The sequence below is a fragment of the Schistocerca gregaria genome, chromosome 2 (genome assembly GCF_023897955.1).
Source record: "Schistocerca gregaria isolate iqSchGreg1 chromosome 2, iqSchGreg1.2, whole genome shotgun sequence".
NCBI lineage: Eukaryota > Metazoa > Arthropoda > Insecta > Orthoptera > Acrididae > Schistocerca > Schistocerca gregaria.
Window position 1 is genome coordinate 17,089,492 of NC_064921.1, and position 22,792 is coordinate 17,112,283.

Below are 22,792 nucleotides of genomic sequence, written 5' to 3' on the forward strand. Positions count from 1 at the left end.
CCTCTTATGTTGTTGGAAGTGCCAGCTCTAGAAACATGTTTGTGGTTTGTGTTGCTCACTGGGCTACATGCCTGGCTATTATTCCAACGGCATGTATAGGGAAACATTCCACATGGGAAAAATATACCTAAAAACAAAGATGATGTGACTTACCAAACAAAAGCGCTGGCAGGTCGATAGACACACAAACATACACACAAAATTCAAGCTTTTACAACCAACGGTTGCTTCTTCAGGAAAGAGGGAAGGGGAGGGAAAGACGAAAGGATGTGGGTTTTAAGGGAGAGGGAAAGGAGTTATTCTATTCCTGGGAGCGGAAAGACTTACCTTAGGGGGAAAAAAGGACAGGTGTACACTCGCGCACACCACACACACACACACACACACACACACACACACACACACACACACACACACACATATCCATCCGCACATACAGAGACATTTGTAAAGGCAAAGACTTCGGGTAGAGATGTCAGTCGAGGCGGAAGTACAGAGGCAAAGAAGTTGTTGAAAGACAGGTGAGGTATGAGCGGCGGAAACTGAAATTAGTGGAGGTTGAGGCCTGGCAGATATCGACAAGAGAGGATATACTGAAGGGGAAGTATCCAGATAACTCTGACGGTGTAACACTGTGTCAATATGTGCTGGCCGTGCACCAAGACATGTTTAGCCACAGGGTGATCCTCATTACCAGCAAACACTGTCTGCCTGTGTCCATTCATGCGAATGGACAGTTTGTTGCTGGTCATTCCCACATAGAAAGCTTCACAGTGTAGGCAGGTCAGTTGGTAAATCACATGGGTGCTTGCACACATGGACACCAACCACTTTCTCGAATGCCTGGAATCCTTCCCCATTCTGTTACCCCCGGAAACCATCCTTGTTACCATTGATGCTACTTCCTTATACACAAATATTCCGCACGTCCAGGGCCTGGCTACGATGGAGCACTTCCTTTCATGCCGATCACCTGCCACCCTACCTAAAACCTCTTTCCTCATTACCTTAGCCAGCTTCATCCTGACCCACAACTTCTTCACTTTTGAAGGCCAGACATACCAACAATTAAAGGGAACAGCCATGGGTAACAGGATGGCCCCCTCGTACGCCAACCTATTCATGGGTCGCTTAGAAGAAACCTTCTTGGTTAACCAAGCCTGCCAACCCAAAGTTTGGTACAGTTTTATTGACGACATCTTCATGATCTGGACTCTCAGTGAAGAACTACTCCAGAATTTCCTCTCCAACCTCAACTCCTTTGGTTGCATCAGATTCATCTGGTCCTACTCCAAAACCCATGCCACTTTCCTTGATGTTGACCTCCATCTATCCAACGGCCAGCTTCACACGTCCGTCCACATCAAACCCACCAACAAGCAACAGTACCTCCATTACGACAGCTGCCACCCATTCCACATCAAACGGTCCCTTCCCTACAGCTTAGGTATTCATGGCAAACGAATCTGCTCCGGTCCGGAATCCTTGAACCATTACACCAACAACCTGAAAACAGCTTTCGCGTCCCGCAACTACCCTCTCGACCTGGTACAGAAGCAAATAGCCGGAGCCACTTCCTTATCACCTCAAACCCAGAACCTCCCACAGAAGAACCACAAAAGTGCCCCACTTGTGACAGGATACTTTCCGGGACTGGATCAGGCTCTGAATGTGGCTCTCCAGCAGGGATACAACTTCCTCAAATCCTGCCCTGGAATGAGATCCATCCTTCAGGAAATCCTCCCCACTCCACCAAAAGTGTCTTTCTGCCATCCACCTAACCTTCGTAACCTCTTAGTTCATTCCTATGAAATCCCCAAACCACCTTCCCTACCCTCTGGCTCCTACCCTTGTAACCGCCCCCAGTGTAAAACTTGTCCCATGCACCCTCCCACCACCACCTACTCCAGTCCTGTAACCCGGAAGGTGTACACGATCAAAGGCAGAGCCATGTGTGAAAGCACCCACGTGATTTACCAACTGACCTGCCTACACTGTGAAGCTTTCTATGTGGGAATGACCAGCAACAAACTGTCCATTCGCATGAATGGACACAGGCAGACAGTGTTTGTTGGTAATGAGGATCACCCTGTGGCTAAACATGCTTTGGTGCACGGCCAGCACATCTTGGCACAGTGTTACACCGTCAGAGTTATCTGGATACTTCCCACTAACACCAACCTGTCAGAACTCCGGAGATGGGAACTTGACCTTCAGTATATCCTCTCTTGTCGATATCCGCCAGGCCTCAACCTCCGCTAATTTCAAGTTTCCGCCGCTCATATCTCACCTGTCTTTCAACAACTCCTTTGCCTCTGTACTTCCGCCTCGACTGACATCTCTGCCCGAACTTACAAATGTCTGCTTGTGTCTGTCTGTGTGTGTGTGTGTGTGTGTGTGTGTGTGTGTGTGTGTGTGTGTGTGTGTGTGTGTGTCCTTTTTCCCCCCTAAGGTAAGTCTTTGCGCTCCCGGGACAGGAATGACTCCTTACCCTCTCCCTTAAAACCCACATCCTTTCGTCTTTCCCTCTCCTTCCCTCTTTCCTGAAGAAGCAACCGTTAGTTGAGAAAGCTAGAATTTTGTGTGTATGTTTGTGTGTCTATAGACCTGCCAGTGCTTTTGTTTGGTAAGTCACATCATCTTTGTTTTTAGATATATTTTTCCCACATGGAATGTTTCCCTCTATTATGTATATATAAAATAGAAAAAAACATCCACATGGGAAAAATATATTAAAAACAAAGATTCCAAGACTTACCAAGCGGTAAAGCGTCGGTAGACAGGCACAAGAAAATAACACACACACACAACCACACAAAATTTCGAGCTTTCGCAACTGGCGGTTGCTTCGTCAGGAAAGAGGGAAGGAAAAGGACAGATGAAAGGATGTGGGTTTTAAGGGAGAGGGTAAGGAGTCATTCCAATCCTGGGAGCGGAAAGACTTACCTTACGGGGAAAAAAGGATAGGTATATACTCGCGCACACACACACATATCCATCCATACATATACAGACAGAAGCATACATATATGTATGGATGGATGTGTGTGTGTGTGTGTGTGTGTGCGTGCGTGCGTGCCTGTGCGAGTATGTACCTATCCTTTTTTCCCCTTAAGTTAAGTCTTTCCGCTCCCGGGATTGGTATGACTCCTTACCCTCTCCCTTAAAACCCACATCCTTTCATCTTTCCTTTTCCTTCCCTCTTTCCTGACGAAGCAACCGCCGGTTGCGAAAGATAGTAATTTTGTGTGTGTGTTTGTGTGTATTTCATTGTGCCTGTCTACCGGCGCTTTCCAGCTTGGTAAGTCTTGAATTCATTGTTTTTAATATATTTTTGACCGTGTGGAAGTTTCTTTCTATTTTTTATGATAGCAGGAAAAGGTTGAGTCCCAATGCTAGCATATAACAGCTCCTCTTGAATAGCATGAAGGGGACTGTCAGGTGTAATGTCGTTATCCAACAGGTGAATCACTATTTAAAGTGTCAGGTGCTCTCACTTCATGATTTCTAAGACAATGCAGCTATGTTTGAAACTGAATCCATGACACTGGTACCAAATCTGGTAGTCTTGAATTTCACACCATCACCTCTCCTCCCCTTGCCATCCAAACAATTGTGGTTAAAATTTCTTCTACCATCAGCACTAAAAATGACTGCTTCATGGTCATAAACCACCACATATGCATGTCAGTTAACTCTGCTAAAGATATCCAACATAAATTCATATTGTTGACCTTCTGATTTCAATATGTCTTTTATAAGGACCTCTGGATGGCTGACTGACATCATGGACTCTTCTCCTTATTAAAATGTCCTTGTGCATCATACTAATTTAAATGTAGTGGTTTGTAACTGCTTTGTATAAATATGTCAGATGGCATTACAATCGGACAAGGCGGCACCCTGTTTGTGGACATTAATTATTTTGTTTTTCTTCTTTATTGTGAAAGCTTGTGAGCGTTTGAATTATTACAACTATTAATTAATGTAGTGGATATTATCAGTTGAGTTAAGGTCTAGTTTGTGTGAGCTGGAATATGCTGAATATTTTTTAAAAGTCTTTTTTATGCTGGTGTGTTTTCTGATTATATTCAAGAAAAGTATGTGGTTGTATCCATTATATTATATGTGGGGAATATACATTGTGACAAAAGCTAAATTGGATGATTTTGACATGTCTTGATTCAGATTTGACTTTAACTGGTTACCACAGTGTGGTTCATGGTGTGGGTTCCTGTAGTCATGTCCTAGTTCATGAACCACGGGCAACGTATGAGTGGCCAAGTAAGTGGTCCCGACAGTCGGGATACCAGTTACTTTGGAATAAGGCTGGGCATCTCGTACATATTCTGAGTCGTGGTCACCTTTGTGGTCATACGGCAAAGACTACTAAATCCACCGGTTAGTCCGTCAACCGTTAGGGGTAAAACTCAATGGGACTCGGGGCAAGTAAGGCTAGAACCTGCTTCCCTGATACTTTAAATATGATGCTGGCAACAATCAGAGCAAAATGCCTTGGACCTTTGGAGGTGACGGAGTCCTACCTCTAACTGACAATCCAGGAACTCCTAAGATACGACTTGGCAAACAAATGGTAATGAGATGGGGAGCTATTAATATCAATGGAGGCTACCCTGGGAAGAAGGTAGAGCTGGCAGAGGCTGCAAGTAAGGTGGGGCTGGACGTTTTAGCTGTTAGTGACATTCGGGTAAGGGGTGAGAAAGAAGAGGAAGTGGGAGAATACAAGGTCTACCTGTCAGGAGTCAAAGCAGGAATAGACAATGGGGAGTAGGGATTTACATCAGGAAAGAAATGGAACCCAGCGTAGTTGCAGTAAGGTATGTAAACGAACAATTGATGTGGATAGATTTGACAGTGTCTAGCAAGAAAATTAGGATTGTGTCAGTATATTCGCATTGTGAAGGGACAGATCAAGATAAGATGGATAGTTTTTATGAGGTACTCAGTGATGTAGTTGTTAGAGTAAAGGACAAGGACAGTGTTCTGCTCATGGGTGATTTTAACTCCAGGATTGGAAATTGAACAGAAGGGTATGAAAAGGTTATGGGTAAATTTGGAGAGGATATGGAGGCCAACAGGAACGGGAAACAACTCTTGGATTTCTGTGCCAGTATGGGCTTAGTAATCACAAATTCCTTTTTTAAACATAAGAACATTCACCAGTATACTTGGGAAGGCAGGGGAACCAGATCTGTCATTGACTATATAATAACAGATCAGGAATTCAGGAAGGCTGTGAGGGACACACGTGTATTCAGGGGATTCTTTGATGACACTGGTCATTATTTAATCTGCAGTGAAATTGGGATTGTGAGGCCAAAAGTGCAGGTGGTCAGGTCCATATGTAGGAGGATAAGAGTGGAGAAACTTCAGGATAAGGAAATCAGGCTCAAGTACATAAGTGATCTCAGAAAGGTACCAGTTAGTTGAATGTAGTCAATTAGAGTCATTGGAAAAGGAATGGACAAGGTACAGGGACACAGTACTAGAAGTGGCTAAAGAATGTCTTGGAACAGTAGTGTGTAAAAGTAGGATGAAGCAAACAGCTTGGTGGAATGACACAGTCAAGGCAGCCTGTAAAAGGAAAAAGAAGGCGTATCAAAAATGGCTACATACTAGAACTCAGGTTGACAGAGAAAGTTATGTTGAAGAAAGAAACAAAGCCAAACAGATAATTGCAGCATCCAAGAAGAAATCTTGGGAAGACTTTGGAAACAGGTTGGAGACTATGGGTCAAGCTGCTGGAAAACCATTCTGGAGTGTAATTAGCAGTCTTCGAAAGGGAGGTAAGAAGGAAATGACAAGTATTTTGGACAGGTCAGGAAAACTGCTGTTGAATCCTGTGGATGCCTTGGGCAGATGGAGGGAATATTTTGAAGAGTTGCTCAATGTAGGTGAAAATACGATCAGCAATGTTTCAGATTTCGAGGTAGAATGGGATAGGAATGAGGATGGAAATAAAATCACATTTGAGGAAGTGAAGAAAATGATCAATAGATTGCAGTGCAATAAAGCAGCTGGAGTGGATGAAATTAAGTCGGAACTCATCAAGTACAGTGGAACGTTGGGTCTTAAATGGCTACACAGGATAATTGAAATGGCCTGGGAGTCGGGACAGGTTCCATCAGACTGGACAAAAGCAGCAATCACACCAATCTTTAAACGTGGAAACAGAAAAGATTGTAACAACTACAGAGGTATCTCTTTAATCAACGTTGTGGGTAAAATCTTCTCAGGAATTGTTGAAAGGAAAGTGCGAGTATTAGTTGAGGACCAATTGGATGAAAATCAGTGTGGGTTTAGGCCTCTTAGAGGTTGTCAGGACCAGATCTTTAGCTTACGGCAAATAATGGAGAAGTGTTATGAGTGGAACAGGGAACTGTATCTATGCTTTATAGATCTAGAAAAGGCATATGACCTGGTTCCTAGGAGAAAGTTATTGTCTGTTCTACGAGATTATGGAATAGGAGGCAAACTTTTGCAAGCAATTAAAGGTCTTTACATGGATAGTCAGGCAGCAGGTAGAGTTGATGGTAAATTGGGTTCATGGTTCAGAGTAGTTTCAGGGGTAATACAAGGCTGCAACCTGTCTCCACTGTTGTTCATATTATTTATGGATCATATGTTGAAAACAATAGACTGGCTGGGTGAGATCAAGATATGTGAACACAAAATAAGCAGTCTTGCATATGCGGATGACTTAGTTATGATGGCAGATTCGATTGAAAGTTTGCAAAGTAATATTTCAGAGCTAGATCAGAAATGTAAGGACTATGGTATGAAGATTAGCATCTCCAAAACGAAAGTAATGTCAGTGGGAAAGAAATTAAATGGATTGAGTGCCTAATAGGAGGAACAAAGTTAGAACAGGTGGACAGTTTCAAGTACTTAGGATGCATATTCTCACAGGATGGCAACATAGTGAAAGAACTGGAAGCGAGATGTAGCAAAGCTAATGCAGTGAGCGCTCAGCTACGATCTACTCTCTTCTGCAGGAAGGAAGTCAGTACCAAGACTAAGTTATCTGTGCACCGTTCAATCTTTCGGCCAACTTTGTTGTATGGGAGCGAAAGGTGGGTGGATTCAGGTTACCTTATCAACAAGGTTGAGGTTATGGATATGAAAGTAGCTAGGATGATTGCAGGCACTAGTAGATGGGAACAATCAGGAAATCAAAGAAAAACTAGGAATGAACTGTATAGATGTAGCAGTCAGGATGAACAGGCTTAGATGGTGGGGTCATGTTACACGCATGGGAGAAGCAAGGTTACCCAAGAGACTAATGGGTTCAGCAGTAGAGGGTAGGAGGAGTCGGGGCAGACCAAGGAGAAGGTACCTGGATTCGGTTAAGAATGGTTTTGAAGTAATAGGTTTAACATCAGAAGAGGCACCAATGTTAGCACTGAATAGGGGGTCACGGAGGAATTTTATAAGGGGGCTATGCTCCAGACTGAATGCTGAAAGGCATAATCAGTCTTAAATGATGATGATGATGATGATGATGATGATGATGATGATGGTTACCACAGTAATATTTCAGTATCAGGGTGGATGGAATGTAAAAGACATATTTCACTTGTGATATGAATAATAGCTGTGTATGGGAGGTATAAATATTTTGGTATTTATTTTATTATTTTTTACTTTTCAGAAAGAGAATGGCACAGTAACTGCTGGAAATGCATCTACACTAAATGACGGAGCAGCAGCATGTGTCCTCATGACAGAATCTGCTCTGAAAAAATTTGGCTGTAAACCACTAGCAAGAGTGGTTGCTTTTAAGGATGCAGCAACAGAACCTATAGATTTTCCAATTGCACCTGCTTTTGCTATCCCAAAGGTACTTTTCCACATTGCTCACAATTAATTAATGTTTTTGTAGTTTAGATTAAAGTTACAAGAATATATATGATAGAGACTATACATTTCTTACAGTTGGTTTTGTTGATGATGTATTTTTTTACTCATTCTGTTTCTGTAAGATCTTCCTTCACAGTAGTGAAGAAATAAATGAAGGAATTATTTTCTGCTTTATGATTGTTACATATTCAATGTCGAGCACACTGTAATACATTAATGAATTTACTTATGGTTGGTTAAAAAAGATGTTTCCATTTCAGTTGCTGGAGACCAGTGGTGTGAAAAAAGATGACATTGCCCTTTGGGAAATAAATGAGGCATTCAGTGTTGTTGTCCTAGCTAACATCAAGATACTAGACCTTGATCCAAGTAAGGTCAATGTACATGGTGGAGCAGTGAGCTTAGGTCATCCTATAGGGTATGTGTTAATCTGTTTTTTTCACAAGTGACATTAATAGTTGTTGTTCTGTATTCTGCATAGATAATGATTATGTGAAGAAGTAACACATTGTGTACTGTCTTGAAGTTTGTACCTCGGACGTCTTTGTGGTACTAATGTTTTCATTACAGAAACTGTTCCTGCTCTCTGAAAACCTGTTGTTTAAATTTCCAGTACTGTAAATTATTTGCAGTATTTTACTCAGCTCAATGTAATAAATAAACATCATTTGCTCATAATACTCGTGATGATGAACAGTCAATTACACATTATAGCTTTCGGCCAAATCCTACACACACACACACACACACACACAAGAGCAAACACACCTCATGCACCCATGACTGCTACCACTGCAGCTCTGACTGGAATGTTACTGCTGTCAAGTGAATAGCAATCTGGAGTGGGTGGGGAAGGCAGAGGGAAAGCAGGGCGTTGGGGGGGGGGGGGGGGATGCAGTCTGGTGGGGCATGCAGGGACAACATGGCAACCTGCCCCCCCCCCCCCCTCCCCCTCCTCATGGGGCTCACTGCCCTTTGATAGGTTCATGCTTGGCTACCATGGGACCCCAGCCTTTGCAACATCTTTTCACTTTCATGCTGTGTGTCTATCCTCTTGCTATTTTTTTCCTTTCCCTTGGGGAACATGTCTGGGATGTTGTTGCAAATGTGTTCTGCATATTCAGTTGCCGATATCAGAACAGTATCTCCACTGTCTTTCGTTCCTTCCTTCTTTCTTTCTGTCTTATTTGGTTTTTGATTCCTTTTCTCTTATATTTCCTCTGGTTCAGTGTTTGAGGTTCTGCTTCGGTGTTTGAGGTTCCTCTTTTTATTCTTTCTCCCTGTGCACTTCTGAAGGCCAGCCCACACACTTGATGCATAACAGATGACTGGGTAATGGGTAATTCCCAGTCCCAGGTTGAAAGGTAGGGTTCATACATATCCCCTGGTAAAGGTAGGCCCAGGGAGGGTTGATTGCCTGAGTTGCTGCTGTCCTAAATTGCCAATTGGTCCCTCTGTCAGGTGTTCGGGAGGTGTGACATGAGGTGTGAGCGATCACCTAAGGCAGGTGCGCCCCCTTCTGATTTTGGGGGGGGGGGGGGGCAGTTGGAAGAAGTGCACTATCGGAGACATTGGCAACCATGGGGGATTTTCTCGCAATCATCTTTTTCACTGTCAGTGTCTATCAGACATAAAATAATGAGGCTAATGATTCAAAGACCCTCCCTACTGCACCACCGTTCCTCATGGTTTCACATACTGAAGATGGTCTGGCCTATGCTGTGGTAAATCCGTTTATTATTCAGAAAGGTGTTGATTCAATAACTATCTTTCTGAAATCCTGCTCTCATTTACAAAATGGCACTTTGCATTTGAAGACTACTTCTGACTCTCAAGCACAACAACTGGTTGCAGCTCCGGTCCTCCATGGATGTCCTTTTCATGTCAAGGTCCATCAAATGCTGAATTCTTCCCGTGGTGTTATTTACACTAGGTTGCTTAATGGTCTGACTGAGGCACAAATCCAAACATACCTCTCTAATCAGGGCGTCAATGCAGTCCATTGGCTGATGAAAAAAGTAGATGAATCCTTAGTGCCCACATGCGCTCTTTTCCTCACTTTTGATAGAGTGATTCTTTTGTCAAAGATCAATGCAGGCTATGAAGTCAACACTCGATGCACTGCTACCAGTGTCATCATTTCAACTACACTCGAGAGTCCTGTTGATACCCGACCAAATGTGTAACCTGTAGTAGGGATCCTCATGAGGGCAATTTTCTGCCTCCTTTTCCCCACTGTGTTAACTGTAATGGTGCCCATGCTGCCTCGTCCCATGAATGACCCATGTATCTTGATTAGCAGGCTGTCCAGGAGATCTGGGTGGAGGAAATAGTGCCTATTTGGTCACTTGCAAGTTGTTGGATAGTCGGAAACCCTGCGTTCTAACATCTGACACCTACAGTACTGTTCTTGCGACATCTCGCTCCACAAAGGACATGGCCATGTGGACACACAACCTCAGATTTAGCACTGCAGTTCTGAAATCACCCAGTGTTATGGTAGAACTCCTGCCGCCTCCTCCCAGCTGTGCAACAAGCCACCAAACTTTCGCCTCATGAGGCAAAGTCACCTGCTACACAAACAGCAGGCCGGAAAGGACAGAAGGAATACTCCCATGAAGACTTCCTACGTCCCTCCAGCCAACAAGAATCTGAGTCTTTCTCTGCCAACTAGAAAATCTCCAAGATGTCAAACAGAGTGAAACGGTCTTCTCCTTCACTGACTCAGAGATCCGCTTCAACTGTGTCACCATGTGATACCCTCCCCCAAACTGACCTCTTTCTTGCCCGTGCGCACCCCCAACCATTTTTCTGCCCTGCACTTCGCAGACTGACAGAATGGAAATGCCGACATCTCTGTAGTACTCATGGAGCAGGATCCCCCTGCCTCTGTGCCCTGTAGCAGTGAATTTCCCAAGGCTGGCACTTTGGACCTGCTGAGGTGACACCCCTTCATTTTTTCCTTGTCATGACTCTCCTCCAATGGAACATTTGTGGCCTTCAATCCAACAAAGAGGACTTACAGCTGCTCGGAGCACGTTGCCAATTCCCCTAAGAGTTCAGGCAGAAGATGGTCAAGTGGCCGGTGAGCCTTAACTATATATATACTAAGATGGTATCTGTTCTTTCGGACATGCAACGCGCCGCAAGTAATGAGTATGATGGGCGAGGGCACTACAGATGTAGTGCGAAGCAATACGTTGCCAATATGGGTTTCACGGGAGGCGTGCCAGAGAGAAATCCCTGCAGTCGCGCTATCCTCTGTGTCCTCGGTGGCTCAGATGGATAGAGCGTCTGCCATGTAAGCAGGAGATCCTGGGTTCGAGTCCCAGTCGGTGCACACATTTTCATCTGTCCCCGTTGACGTACGTCAACACCTGTAAGCAGTTAAGGGTGTTCATTTCATTGTAATTTCATTCTAATGAGCTGCATGGTCACTGATGGTATCTGTTCTTTCGGACATGCAGGGGCAACAGTCTGGATGATAGACAGATCTGGCCTTGTAACATTAACCAAAACGGCCTTGCTGCGCTGGTACTGTGAACAGCTGAAAGCAAGGGAAACTAGAACCATAATTTTTCCCGAGGGCGTGCTGCCTTACTGTGTGGTTAAATGGTGATAAGTGTCCTCTTGTGTAAAATATTCCAGAGGTAAAATATTCCCCCATTCTGATCTCCAGGCAGGGACTACTCAGGAATACTTCATTATCAGGACAAAGAAAACTGGCGTTCTATGGATCAAAGCGAGGAATGTCAGATCCCTTAAGTGGGTAGGTAGGTTAGAAAAATTAAAAAGGGAAATGGATAGATTAAAGTTAGATATAGTGGGAATAAGTGAAGTTCGATGGCAGGAGGAACAAGACTTCTGGTGAAGTGAATGTACGGTCACAAATACAAAATCAAAAAGGGGTAATGCAGGAGTAGGTTTAATAATGAATAAAAAAATAGAAGCATGTGTGAGCTACTATGAACAGTATAGTGAATGCACTATTGTAGCCAAGATAGATATCAAGCTCACACCTACCACAGTAGAACAAGTTTATCTGCCAACTAGCTCCACAAATGACAAAGAGGTTGAAGAAATATGTGATGAGATAAAAGAAATTATTCAGATAGTGAAATGGAGACAAAATTTTTAATAGTCACGGGGGACTGGAATTCGATAGTAGGAAAAGGAAGAGAAGGAAAAGTAGTAGGTGAATATGGAGTGGGGGTAAGGAATGAAAGAGGAATCTCCCTAGTAGAATTTTGCACAGAGCATAGCTTAATCATAGTTAACACTTGATTTAAGAATCATTAAAGAAGATTATATACATGGAAGAGACCTGGAGACACTGAAAGGTTTCAGATAGATTTTATATAATGAAAAGACAATGATGTAGGAACCAGATTTTAAATTGTAAGACATTTCTAGGGGCAGATGTGGACTCTGACTAATATGTGTTCATCATGAACTGTAGATTAAAACTCAAGAAACTGCAAAAAGGTGGGAATTTAAGGAGATGGGACCTGGATAAACTGAAAGAACCAGAAGTCGTGGAGAGTTTCAGAGAGAGCATTGTGCAACAATTAACAAGAACGGGGGAAAGAAATACAGTGAAAGAACTGTGGGTAGCTTTGAGAGATCAAATAGTGAAGGCAGCGGAGGATCAAGTAGATAAAAGACAAAGGCTAGTAGAAATCCTTGGGTAACAAAAGAGATTTTGAATTTAATTGATGAAAGGAAAAAATATAAAAATGCAGTAAATGAAACAGGTAAAAAGGAATACAAATCCCTCAAAAGTGAGATTGACAGCAAGGGTAAAATGGCTTAGTAGGGGTGGTTAGAGGTCAAATGTAAGGATGTAGAGGCATACATCACTAGGAGTAAGATAGATACTGATTACAGGAAAATTAAAGAAACCATTGGAGAAATGAAAACCACTTCTATGAATATCAAGAGCTCAGATGGAAAACCAGATCTAAGCAAAATAGGGAAAGCGGAAAGGTGGAAGGAGTATATAGAGGGTCTATACAAAAGCAATGTACTTGAGGGAAATATTATGGAAATGTAAGAGGATGTAGATAAAGATGAAATGATGTAGATAAGGATGAAATGGGAAATATGATACTGCTTGAAGAATTTGACAGAGCACTGAAAGACGCAAGTCGAAACAAGGCCCCGGGAGTAGACAACATTCCATTAGAACTACTGGTAGCTGTGGGAGAGCCAGACCCAATTCTCTGATAATTGTCTGACTCATTCACCCATAAGCTCTGCCACAATGATCCCATCCCTGAAATCCAACATAACCTCCAATCCCTGCTTAAAGCCTTATCCGTGCACATCCACCTTCTGCATGCTGCCCAAAACTGGCAGACCTAACAACCTTGGATGCCCCACTGAAATGGTTATTGTGCTCCCTGCTAAAAGGATTTCAAGCCTCATTAACAGACACCTCCAACCAGTTGCCCATAATCTAATCTCCTATGTCAAAGATACCGACCACGTCCTTCACCGACTCTCCATAAATCCTAACCCTTTACTTCCTTGTTCTCTGTTGGTCACTCTTGATGCAATTTACTTATACACCAACATCCCTCATGCCCATGGTCTAGCCACTATTGAACACAACCTTCCACAACATCCTTCAGACTCCAAATCCACTACCTCATTCCTCATACACAAAACTAAATTTATCCTATCCCACAGCTACTTCTTCTTTGATGGGAAGATATATAAACACATCTGCAGCACAGTCATGGGCACCTAGCTGACATCCTACTATGCCACTTTGTTTGTGAGCTAACTATAGGAAACATTCCTAGCTTCCCAAACTCCTGATGTGGTTCAGGTTCATTGATGATATCTTCATGATCTGGACTCAGAGCCAACACACCCTATCACCATTCCTTCACAACCTCAACACTTTCTCTCCCTTCCACTTTACCTGACGCTCCTTAACCAAACATGTTACCTTCCTGGAAGCCAACATCCTCCTTTCTGATGGCTCCATCCTCATCTCCGCCCACATTAAACGCATCAACCACCAATAGTACCTGTATTTTGACAACTGCTATTCCTTCCACACCCACATACCGCTCATACAGCCTGGGGATAGTGTATCTGCAGTGACCAGTACTCCCTTTCCCTTTATGCTGAAAGCCTCACTGAGACCTTCACAGATTGGCACTATACTCTGAACCTAGTCTACAGATAGTTTTTCTGTGCTATCCCCACACACCCCCAATTCTCCCACCAACCTCAAGCGCCAGCTACAAGAGTGTGCCCCCACCATCACCTAGTATCACCTTGGACTGTAATAACTGAACCATGTCTTTTGTCATGGCTTTCTATCATTGTACCCTGAAATGAAAGATATTCTACCAAAGATGTTGCATTGCCCATTCAACCTCCATAACATCCTAGTCCATCCCTATGCCACTCCCAATCCCAACCCCTGGCCACAGGGATCATATGCCTGTAGAAGACCAAAGTGCAAGACCTGCCCAATCCATCCATCCAGCACTTCCTATTGCAGTCACAGACTTATCTTACCACATCAAAGGCCGGGCCACCTGTGAAAGCAGCCATGTCATATACCATCTCTGTTGCAACAATTTCACAGCTTTTTATATTGGTATGATCACCAACCAGCTGTCCACTAGGTTAAATGGCCCCTCCAAAATGTGGCGAAAAGCAAAATAGAGCACAGTGTGGCACAACTTACAAATGACTGTAACATGCTTGACTTTAGTGACTGCTTCACAACCCGGGCCATCTTGACTCAGCCCTCTACCACTAGCTTTTCTAAACTGTGCAGATAGAAGTTATTCTTGCACACATTCTCTGCTCCTGGAATTATCCTAGCCTCAGCCTATGGTAAACTACTGTTCCCAGACCCACCACCCAACAGTTTCCACTCACACTGCTGCATCACCTCCCTTTTCTTGTCCCCCTCACCCTTTGCCAATGTACCTGCTTATCCTTCCCCTTCCTGTTCCTTTCCTTTGCTGCCACCCTGCCCCCCCCCTTCCCCCCCCCCCCCCCCCCCCCCCCTCACCCATTCCACCCAACCCTGCACCTGGCAGTTGTGCCAGGCTTCCAGACAGTGCTCTTCTCTTCCCCAACCATACCCTGCTGTCCCTCCCCATCCCCCTTCTCCTTCTCCTTCACCATCACATTCCAGATTGCTGTTCACGTGACAGTTGCATTCCAGTTGGAGCTGCAGGTGTTAGTGGTCATGTGTGCATGCTTGTGTGTGTGTGTGCGTGTGTGTGTGTGTGTGTGTGTGTGTGTGTGTTGGTATTCCAACCTGGAGTTTCCATTGTTTGAATAATCAACTTGTTACAAATGGCTGCAACAAAAGACATATGAGCTGCAACAGAGCACAGATTTTTTTTAGACGGTTTGATGAATAAGTGACACAACACAGAAATATGTGATGAATCACATTTGATTTATGATATGCTCTGCCCTTTGCTTTTTCGTTTCTAGCTGTAGACTTTACTCATTATTTGTTACCCTTAATGTTAAGTTTATCTTTCCATCTTACATTTAATATACTTCTTGTGTCTGTCCTCTGTGTCACTCTGATCTTTTTTTCAGTTTCATTCAGTTCGTGCATGTCCAGTTTTGAAACCTGTAAGCAAGAATTTGACTAAGACAATAATTAAGATTACCTTCTCATATGTGGAGGGTCTGTGTATGCTCTGGTGCAGGATGGTGGGTCAGAATGAGTCAGAACTACATGGAAGGTGTATAATCCCTTCATTAAACCCAGTAATTTCTACAGCACTGGAAGGTGGGCCTCGACCCACGGATCCTTGGCCACTGTTGCGCTTAACTTAGCTTCGCGGGTTGTGGCGAGTAAGTGTGTCCGGTGTCCGGGAAGCTAACCCTGGACTATCGCGCCTGGCTGGTGGCATCTGGTGCTGGTGAGCACCCTAGCGGCTTGGTGGCTAGGAGGACCTCATTTTGACACTTGAACCATCGGGCAGTGACTAGACCTCTTGGCAGGCAGTAATGTTCGGATGACAACAGAGCAGTGACCCAATATCAGGGACCAACACTATGACAATTCACCACTTAGTGTCTTGCTCCTTCCATGTATCCCCAGTCTACCAGACAATCAGTATATATCTATGCCAGACCGAGTTTGTTGTGGTTTAGCAGCTGCAAAAGTCATGTGTGACATGTGGCAAAACAAATCTGGTTATGTAAATTGTCCATGCACTGACCAGCAGGTGGATGGTGCCATGGTGAGATGCTAGGTTAGCGTATGGGCATAAGTGGCCTGCATTACGGCATCTGCCAAAGCTCACCTCATTACATGTCTGGGAAATACATGCTGATGAAAGTAAAACTGGCACAAAAATTGGTGCACTTGAAGATATTTGTTATTCAGTTATCAATTTAGTTGCTAACAGCCATTTAAAGGTAGCATTTGGTGATCTACTGTTTGTATAAAAAGTGTTGTGTAATTTAATTCATTATTATTCAAAGCTTCATGTCATAAGTTTTGTTCTTAACATGGTAACTTTATTTTGTGATTAGCATGTTATTTAAATCGCCTGGCAATTGTCAACGATGCTAATGTCATCAGCAAATAACAAATGGTGTAGTTTCTTTCCTTCCCCATGGCCCATGGCACCCATGAAGTTTTCAACTGACATTGTAACCGTTATAAGTTTAAGGTTCTTTGTGGGCAGATTAATAATGGTGGTGGTTGTTTGCTTGGATTCTGTGTTCTGTAAGATGTTGGTTGGGAGAGGTTTTATGAAATGTGGAAGGTAAAATAAGTGAGGCCAAGTCCTGGTGCTATGAGGGGTATTAGTGGGTGATGGGTGCCCTCGCCCCCTGTCCCCTTCATTGGTTGGAATGGTCTTGATGGATATTTGCATTCTGAAGTAGGAGTTGGGAGGCAGTAACTGGGTGGCATTTAGTGGAGTGTGAAGTCTCTGATCTGGGAGGTAAGATGCAAGAAATCTGGATTACATAGTAGGAGTAACTTGCAGAGTGAGTAGAGGCAGTTAAAAGATGGCTCTGCAATGATAATCACTTTCTGTATGACTAGGTTTGTGTGTGAGAGAGAGGGATCCTCAGGCACTCTTTATTTTCTGTTTTTCACTATTTAGTTGTTGTACTCCTTTCACTGAAGTTCGATATACACTCATGGAAATTGAAATAAGAACACTGTGAATTCATTGTCCCAGGAAGGGGAAACTTTATTGACACATTCCTGGGGTCAGATACATCACATGATCACACTGACAGAACCACAGGCACATAGACACAGGCAACAGAGCATGCACAATGTCGGCACTAGTACAGTGTATATCCACCTTTTGCAGCAATGCAGGCTGCTATTCTCCCATGGAGATGATCGTAGAGATGCTGGATGTAGTCCTGTGGAACGGCTTGCCATGCCATTTCCACCTGGCGCCTCAGTTGGACCAGCGTTCGTGCTGGACGTGCAGACCGCGTGAGACGACGCTTCATCCAGTCCCAAACATGCTCAATGGGGGACAGATCCGGAGATCTTGCTGGCTAGGGTAGTTGACTTACACCTTCTAGAGCACGTTGGGTGGCACGGGATACATGCGGACGTGCATTGTCCTGTTGGAACAGAAAGTTCGCTTGCCGGTCTAGGAATGGTAGAACGATGGGTTCGATGACGGTTTGGATGTACCGTGCACTATTCAGTGTCCCCTCGACGATCACCAGAGGTGTACGGCCAGTGTAGGAGATCGCTCCCCACCCCATGATGCCGAGTGTTGGCCCTGTGTGCCTCGGTCGTATGCAGTCCTGATTGTGGCGCTCACCTGCACGGCGCCAAACACGCATACGACCATAATTGGCACCAAGGCAGAAGCGACTCTCATCGCTGAAGACGACACGTCTCCATTCGTCCCTCCATTCATGCCTGTCACGATACCACTGGAGGCGGGCTGCACGATGTTGGGGCGTGAGCGGAAGACGGCCTAACGGTGTGCGGGACCGTAGCCCAGCTTCATGGAGACGGTTGCGAATGGTCCTCGCCGATACCCCAGGAGCAACAGTGTCCCTAATTTGCTGGGAAGTGGCGGTGCGGTCCCCTACAGCACTGCATAGGATCCTACGGTCTTGCCGTGCATCCGTGCGTCGCTGCGGTCCGGTCCCAGGTCGACGGGCATGTGCACCTTCCGCCGACCACTGGCGACAACATCGATGTACTGTGGAGACCTCACGCCCCACGTGTTGAGCAATTCGGCGGTACGTCCACCCGGCCTTCCGCATGCCCACTATACGCCCTCGCTCAAAGTCCGTCAACTGCACATACGGTTCACGTCCACGCAGTCGCGGCATGCTACCAGTGTTAAAGACTGCGATGGAGCTCCGTATGCCACGGCAAACTGGCTGACACTGACGGCAGCGGTGCACAAATGCTGCGCAGCTAGCGCCATTTGACGGCCAACACCGCGGTTCCTGGTGTGTCCGCTGTGGCGTGCATGTGATCATTGCTTGTACAGCCCTCTCGCAGTGTCCGGAGCAAGTATGGTGGGTCTGACACACCGGTGTCAATGTATTCTTTTTTCCATTTCCAGGAGTGTAGATCTTTATTTCCATGAGTCTGGGAACCCTCATATGCACAGTACATTCAGTAGCCTCTCTCTCCTGTTCATACCTGCCTATCCCCCACCCTCTTTCCTCTATAGCACCATGTGAAACATGTCACTACCTCTGTCAGTACAGGATGTACTTACATGGTCCCTAAGCAACTCTTCCCCCTTCTCTTGCCGTCACAAATTCTCTTAACCTTTGTCCCTCCATTTCATTTTTTACTACCTTTCTCTCGTCTCCCTATTCACCCAACACAACCATTCATGCTGGGCTACAGTACTCAACACTGTGTCTCCAATGTCTATGTGCCTAACCACAACTCTGTGCGTCCACTATCCAGTGAGTGGTTATCTGTACTCATCTAATAATTTGTATTCCACTCATAGTTGTCTAGTACTAAGTAAGGATATATTAAAATAATTGATCATTGAAATATCTTAGAAAAGCTTTTTACAGCTCCGCACCTCTGTAACTTGGTGAAAAGTACTAGAGCTGTCTCAGCAAGGGCCAGTTTCTTCCACTAACCCGAACCAGAAACATGCACAGCCAGTGTAGAAGTGTGTGAATCTAACTTGAGAAATAGTTATAGTTATGCTGTTAAAAAGGGAGTTTGTAAGAATTGTAACACTGAAATAACAATGCTAAAAGAACGAATTGCTAGCTTACAATTCATAGTCAGTTCCTTAAGAAGCGATGTTGACTCACTGAAGAAAGAAAATCGGGATCTGCGATCGAAGCCAATACTGAGTGATGCAAGACAAAAGTAATATATCGTCCGAGTGGGTAAAAGTGCCGTACAAAAATAGTGTTCCAACTACAAAAAGAACAACAAAGTTTGCTAAAACTGTCACATTTTCAGAAAAAAACAAATATCATGTTTTGAAAACCAGTGACTGTGATAACGACTCTCCAAATGATCGTGAACTTGAAAAAGTCTGTGAACTGAAAATGAATAGCGTTTTTTCAAATAATGTCAACAACAAACACAGATCATCAGGGAAAAAGAGTAATGTACTATTACTAACAGACAGTCATGGCAGGAATCTATCCAGCATGCTCCGTGAGAAAAATCGCGACATAGCAGTGACTAGTGTAGTGAAACCGGGAGCGGGATGTAAGAATGTTGCAGACATTAACTCTCAGATGAAATTAATGCAAGAAAATGACTTTATCGTCTGTATAATGGGTTCAAACGATGTGGCAAAAAATGAAGCAGAGGTTTGCGTGAAAACGCTACAGAATTTTTTACAAGCTAATAAATGCAGAAACGCAGTAGTTGCCACACTTCCTCATAGGCATGATCTGATTTATAGTTCGTGTGTAAACAAAGAAATTCGGAAAACAAACATTAAAATAAGGAAATTGTGTTCTCAACACACTAAGTGCGATGTACTGGATATGAGCAAGCTGCATCAAAATCTGCACACGAAGCATGGAATGCATTTGAACTATGAAGGGAAAAGATTTGTTTGTGATCGTGTTAGTGAAATAATTAAAGAAAGACTTGTAAGGGATAGAACAATTTATCAGGTTCCTAAACATCCTTCCAAAAGTGAGGAAAACAAAATAAACAAGAAAGAAGAACGAAAATGCAACACTGCTGACTTTCCTAATTTAAACTAGAGGTATGTGATGCTGTAAATATGATTCCCAATTACCAAACCGTGAATACGCCCGAACTAAAAATTTATCACCATAATGTGCAATCCCTGCGTAATAAGATCGATGAAATTAACGTTCTATTAACACACGAACTTAATGATATCTCAGTGTTATGCATTTCTGAGCACTGGCTTAACCCAGAATTATCCAGCATACGAAAATAAACAAATTTGTCTTGGCTACTTACTACTGCAGGAAAAACAGCAAGCAGGGTGGGGTAGCAATTTACACAAAGGATAATGTAGATTTTATTACGCTACCTGACTTAACTAGGGCAAATGTCGAAAAGGATTATGAAATTGCAGCTATAAAAATTACTCAGTTCAACCTGGTTATTGCTACAGTTTACCGATCACTGTCCGGGAATTTTGAACTTTTCTTAAACAAAATGGAGTCACTACTAAATAAAGTAAATAAAATGGATTATGAATTGATAATCTGTGGGGACTTCAATATTGACTTCCTCACGAATAGTGAAAATAGGGAGACCATTTTGAACCTTGCAACGTCCTACAATTTAAAGGCTGAAGTAAAAGCAGCTACCCGAGTATCAGAAACTTGCCAAACAGCTCTTGATCAGTTTCTAGTCAAGAAGAGTTTACACAACACCTCACTAAGAATTTTCAATGCAGGTTTTAGTGATCATCTTGCTCAAATATTAAGCATAAAAGTACAAGACAGTATTATTAACAACATGTCTTTCAGAACAGCTTATCGAAGTTATAATCAGCATAATGTGAACTACTTCAACAACTTATTACAGAAAGAAAAATGGCTAGGAGTGTACAAAATGAACGATATAAATGAAAAGTTCAACACTTTCATTGATGTATTAACCCATTTCTTTGAACTTGCGTTCCCACTGAAAACATTAACCATACGGGGAAACTGTAGAAAACAGCTGGATCACAAAGGGAATAAGAGTTTCATGCCAGAAGAAAAGACTACTTAATGAAATATGCAACTCAAAAAATTCTTCACCTGTAGTACGCGCATACTATAAAAAATACTCCAAAATATTAAGAAATGTAATAAAAGCAGCAAAAATAATGCATAATGATGAAATCATTTATAATTCAGCTAATAAATCAAAGGCTATGTGGAGTGTTATAAAAAAAGAATGCGGAGAATACAGACAACCTTGGAAAAATATAACACTATCACATAAAAATAAAAAAGTAACAAACCCCTTAGAAGTAGCCAACACATTTAACAACTTTTTCACAGGTGTTGCTGAAAATATGTTACAGTCAAACTTTAAGAGCACCCAGGCAAATGAATATAAAATAAGTGCATGTAGAGGATCAATGTACATCAGTTCTGTTTCACAAGATGAAGTAGCTACAGCAATAAAAGGACTAAAATATTCCAAATCGGCAGGTATTGATGGTATACCTGCAACAATGTTAAAGAAGAGCACATCAAACCTGATTGAAGTACTCACACATTTATGCAACTGCTCACTTCAGGCAGGCACTTTCCCTGATGTGTTGAAAACATCAAAAGTTATTCCTGTATATAAAAAAAAAGGGAATAAAGACAATGTAAATAACTACAGACCCATCACAATTTCCTCCTGCATCTCTAAAGTACTGGAAAAAGTGATGTATGAGAAACTTATGAAATTTATTAATAAAAACAGCATCCTATGTAATGAACAACATGGATTCAGAAATAAGAGGTCAACAACAACTGCTATCAATGAGTGCATCAGTTCCATTCTAAACCCGATGGACAAAAAACAGGAAACAATAGGAGTCTTTATTGACTTGTCAAAAGCTTTTGACATGGTGGACCATAAAATTCTGATATCAAAGCTAGAAAGATATGGTATTCGAGGTCTGTCCAACAAGTGGATCAGTTCCTTCCTGACAAATCGTATGCAGACAGTGTGCGTCAAGCACACAAATATCGAACTAAAAACTGTATCTAATCACTTATCTGACTATAAACAAATAAAATGTGGTGTACCCCAAGGATCCGTATTGGGACCCCTTCTGTTTCTTCTGTACATAAATGATCTAAGCTTAAATATTGATGCACACAAAACCATCATATTTGCAGATGACACCACGATTCTACTAAAAGGAGGCGACGATGAACAGTTACAGCAGACAGTAAACACGGTCACGAAACAACTTAGTAACTGGGCACAGAGTAATCGGCTTGTAATAAACAGTAAGAAAACCGTTGCTCTAAAATTCCACAATGTTCCTAACAAGGACATGTTTATCCCATCAGTTTCTATCAATGATGAGCTAATTGGTAACAGTACTGAAACCAAATTCTTAGGACTTTGGCTGCAGAGTAACATCAGATGGAATAAGCATATTGAATATCTCAATGCTGAACTGAGCAAAACATGTTATCTTCTTTGTTCATTAAAATCATGCTGTAGTAAGAAAACAGTATTGAATACATATCATGCGTACTTTCATTCTCGTCTTAGATATGGGGTCACCTTCTGGGGAAACTCTAAAACAGCTAATAGCACTTTTAAACTACAAAAGAGGGCCATTAGAATCTTGTTTGGGTGCAAGCCTAGAGACTCTTGTAAACCCCTGTTTAAGAAATCTGGTATTCCCCCATTACCATGTGTATACATTATGGAAACCCTTTTGTTGTTTAAATTAAATGTAATAGGCAAGGACCGGAGACTACAAAAAAA

At 43.0% G+C, this 22,792-nt stretch overlaps 1 protein-coding gene across 2 annotated transcripts in view; it reads left to right on the plus strand.

Moving 5' to 3' along the window:
• Nucleotides 1–22,792, plus strand: part of LOC126336244 (acetyl-CoA acetyltransferase, mitochondrial) — a 103,686-nt gene that overhangs the window by 70,637 nt on the left and 10,257 nt on the right. For both annotated transcript variants that reach the window (XM_049999737.1, XM_049999738.1), the window contains exons 7-8: nucleotides 7,673–7,861; nucleotides 8,142–8,299. In XM_049999737.1, the coding sequence (XP_049855694.1) occupies nucleotides 7,673–7,861; nucleotides 8,142–8,299 (347 nt within the window). The remainder of the gene's footprint in view (nucleotides 1–7,672; nucleotides 7,862–8,141; nucleotides 8,300–22,792) is intronic.